Source organism: Ailuropoda melanoleuca, chromosome 2, assembly GCF_002007445.2.
Source record: "Ailuropoda melanoleuca isolate Jingjing chromosome 2, ASM200744v2, whole genome shotgun sequence".
Lineage (NCBI taxonomy): Eukaryota > Metazoa > Chordata > Mammalia > Carnivora > Ursidae > Ailuropoda > Ailuropoda melanoleuca.
The window spans coordinates 192,738,382-192,742,426 of NC_048219.1; the positions used below are offsets into that span (position 1 = coordinate 192,738,382).

Here is a 4,045-nt window from a genome sequence, read left to right on the forward strand (position 1 = left end):
TTACATCGGAATCCGGGGATGTACTGTATGGTGATTAACATAATATAATAAAAAAAATAAATTAAAAAAAAAAGATATCTTAAGTAAAAAAAAAAAAAATAGGTGAATTGGTTGAAACAAGCTGTGGCTCATCCATACTGAAATTCTACTCAGCAGTCACAAAGAACGAGCCCCTGATACACGCAACAGCGTATGGATCCCCAGGGCATTATGCTGAGGGGGAAGAGCCAATCTCAAAAGGCCATATGCTCTATGATTTCACTTAGATAACAATCTAGGGATGACGAAATTGAGGCAGTGCTAAGCACAGATGGTGGGGGANGGGGGGGGAGGCAGTGCTAAGCACAGATGGTGGGGGAGGGGCTGACCCAAGGGCTAGCTCTTCCGTGAGGGAACTGTCAACTTGCACAGGAGGTAAAGTGACTTAGAACTGTACACGCACTGTACCGCGTCAGCTTCCTGGCTTCGATATCATGCTACAGTTATCCAAGATGTAACCACCAGGAGAAACTGAATGAAAGATACACAGGGACGTCCCTGTACTATCTTTGCAACTTCCTGCGAATGTATAATTATTTCAACTAAAATAGCTATTTTTAAAAGGAGAGAGTGTAAAAAAAACCTGGCATTTCTAGGCACTTGAGAATGAGAATGTCCCTGAGCAGAGCACTTTCTGGAAGGTCATTTGGCAGTGTGTCATCAAAACCTAAATCTAGTTCTACTGTTGACTGATACAAAGATGTATCTGTAAGGATGTTCATCACAATATTCATGATAATGGGGGAAATTGGAAATAAATGCCCTAACTAGAGGGGGTTAATTAATTATGGTACATCCATTCGATGGAGCCACATGTGGCCATTAAAATGATGAGTACATATTGTGTGTGTGTGTGTGTGTGTGTAAGAAAAGATGTTTGCAATATATAGTTGTATGAAAAAAGCCGTTAACTGAACAGTATGTATAGTGTGATCTCATTTTTTTAGTAAAAACATCCATATAAGTGTATATACATTTAGTCAAAAAATTCTGTGCCAGTATCTTGACAATGGGGATCTCTGAGTGGTGGATATTTGGGCGACTTTGTTTATTCTTTGCTTCACTTACGTTTCTAATTTTCCTATAATGAACATGGATTACTTGTGCAATTAGAAACTACAGAGAGGGGCGCCTGGGTGGTTCAGTCGGTTAAGTGTCTTGACTCTTGATCTCAGCTCAGGTCTTGATCTCAGGGTTGTGAGTTCAAGCCCTGCTTTGGGCTCTGCGCTGGGCACGGAACAGCCTTAAAAACAAAACAAAAACTACAGATAAATATATAAAGAAGGCCTCTGGTCTCTTTCATCTTCTCTTCCCTCATTGCTCTCTCCCTTTTGGTTTAGATGGTGTCGTGTTGGTGGATCCTGAACTTGTGAAGGGAAAGAAAGGTGAGCCAGACTTCTGGTGCTCCCAGGAACAGGTCAGGTCTGGTATCTGGGGAGGGGAGGCCGGGAAGCAGCTGGTGCTGTCTCACACACCCATCACTGCCAGGCCGTTACCCACCACTGCCTCGTATAATCTTCAGGACACTGTTATGTTCACATTGGAGCTCACTGTCCCCATTTCTCAGATGAAGGTAAAGACCCAAGGGAGCCACTTGTCCAGGGCAGCAGGATAAGTAAACGGCGGATGGAGCGTGGAGCGCAGGTCTGTGGGCTCCATCAGCTGTGTGCGTGCCCTGTGCCAGTGGCAAAACTCAGGAGGGCTCTTTGGTGGGTTTATCCCAAAAGGGGGAAATCGAGCTTGCTGGAAGGTTCATTTTCTTTTTATGCTGACTGTGCTGGTTCTGAAGGACAGCAGCACAGCCTCCTTGCAGATCTCTGGCAGCTGTGATGTGTGGGGCAAGTAGTTTGGTGCTAATGACAATTGTGTAAACTAGATTAGGGCAGACCTGAGTTATCCTTATGATAACGTCACTGACTCAGTTCCATTCTAACTGTGCTTTTTTGAGTGGTTGCTACTGGCAACCACAAGGAATGATTCCCAGCCCTGGATGTGTCCATGGGAGCACATCAGATGTGGGGCCGTCAGCATTGAGGGGGCATGGCAGAAATTGGGCTGAAAACCACCTCTTCCGTTGCCTCTGAGTTCCTCCTGGGTGCCGTGCTTCTCTCCAGCACCTGGAGGAGCCTGGTTTGAGCTCTGAAAGCCCACACCCTTGGCCGGAGAAGGGCACCTGCTCTGAGGGAAAACAGTGTCCAGTGAGGGAGGCATAAGGCCAGGTCATCTCTGGGCACCTTCCTCTCACAAACATTGGATAAGGGACAGGCCAGCCGTCAGTGGCTCTTCTGAGCTTCGTGGTGAAGACACAGACAAAATTCACAACCAATGACTTTTAGGGACTTGGGGGGACCACTTCTGCTATGCTTTCTGTTCAAGAAGAATGCACGTTGTATGCTTTTGTTTACCCCATTAGAGACTGTTATAAATAGTCCTCACCCAAAACCTATAGTTTTGTATAATCCTTTCGGTCCACTGCAGGCACGGATTATGTCTGTTTAATCAGGTTGAATTTTCAGAGGTGGTGACTTAGAGAATGCTTGATGAGTTTCTGAGCAAGGTGAAAGACGCGTTTCTGGGATTTGGTTGCTTCACTTCTCTTTGTCCATGAGCCACTGTCCCGCCACTCTGGCCACCCCCTGTCTGGCTTGGGTCTGTCTTACTCCCTAGCACTGTTTCCCTCTGCTTATCACCTTCACTCTCTGTTAAAAGCCTCCTGAGGTCCCCAAGCAGGTGGGTCTGGAGAAGGGGGTGGTGGGATGGAGGACACAAGGGGAGTCTATAGGCAATATCTGTGGTTCATGGAGGTGCCTCCCCGTCCTCTGACTCACATACGCCTTCAGAGTAATCCGCACAAGCCCCAAGGAAGGTGCTGGATCTCCAGAAGTGTGCGGCCTGGCTGGGTGGCATGGTTCTCAAACCCCCTCCCCTCCCGAGGCTGGTGGGTGGGCGCTGCGGAGGGGCGGACAGTGGCCGGGGTCGCTCTTTGCTCACCCGGCCAGGCGGGGGCGCCATGCCTACGGGGCAAGCCCGCCCTCCTCTCGTCTCCCTTCCAGTGTACGTGTCCCTGACCTGCGCCTTCCGCTACGGCCAGGAGGACATTGACGTGATTGGCCTGCGCTTCCGCCGGGATCTGTACTTCACTCAGGCCCAGGTGTTCCCACCTGTGGAGGCCGCTGGGGCCCCCACGAAACTGCAGGAGAGCCTGATGAAGAAGCTGGGGGGCAACACGTACCCCTTCCTGCTCACGGTGGGTGATTCCTCTCCCCGCCCTGGGTCCCTGCCCTGATTCCTTTGCCCACAGCACCTTGCAGTGTGACCGGGAGTGAAGGAGAGGGGACGGAGCAATGACTTCGCATTTGCGGGCCTCCAAATTGCATCCTTGGAGGAAATTCTAGATTGCACGGGCTGTGATTGTCTTTTTTTAAGTCCTTGAAAATAGCCTCTCAGCCTTTGAAGGCACCACTTCAGCCTACGGTTTAAATATTTCCCTTCATCCGACCACCTAATTATACGGGCTTGTTATTCCTTCACTTGCACATCTATAAAAAGAAAGACGTGCCCCTCGGTTGGCCCGGACGAGCTCTAAACATGAAAGAGCTCCCTGCCGGACAGGAGATCGTACTGAAGTCAGAAGTCGTCCGTGGCCTTGACGGCTGGGCCGTGGGTCACTAGATGAACAGCCCCATCTCTCGCCGGGGGAGTCCCGGCTACCCGCGGTGCCTCCGAAAGACTCCGGCGTGAACTCAGTCTGGGGGAAACTGCCGCGACCCTCTTTACTAGCCTGTTCATGTGTCTTAAGATTATCTATTTCTCCAAAGTTATATGGGTCAGCCTTATCAGGGAAGGAAATTGTGACATAGCTGCAACACGAATGAACCCTGACAACATCAGACTGCGTGACAGAAGCCAGACACACAAGGATACCCGAGTGTCTGATGCCAGTCACGTGGGAGACCCGGAGCAGTCAGATTCAGAGACGCGGAGCGTGGAGTGGTGTTCAGGGAGT

At 49.7% G+C, this 4,045-nt stretch overlaps 1 protein-coding gene across 4 annotated transcripts in view; it reads left to right on the forward strand.

Moving 5' to 3' along the window:
* Positions 1-4,045, forward strand: part of SAG (S-antigen visual arrestin) — a 39,867-nt gene that overhangs the window by 17,035 nt on the left and 18,787 nt on the right. For all 4 annotated transcript variants that reach the window (XM_011223332.3, XM_034655424.1, XM_034655425.1 and 1 more), the window contains exons 5-6: positions 1,380-1,424; positions 3,093-3,286. In XM_011223332.3, coding sequence (XP_011221634.1) covers positions 1,380-1,424; positions 3,093-3,286 — 239 coding nt within the window. The remainder of the gene's footprint in view (positions 1-1,379; positions 1,425-3,092; positions 3,287-4,045) is intronic.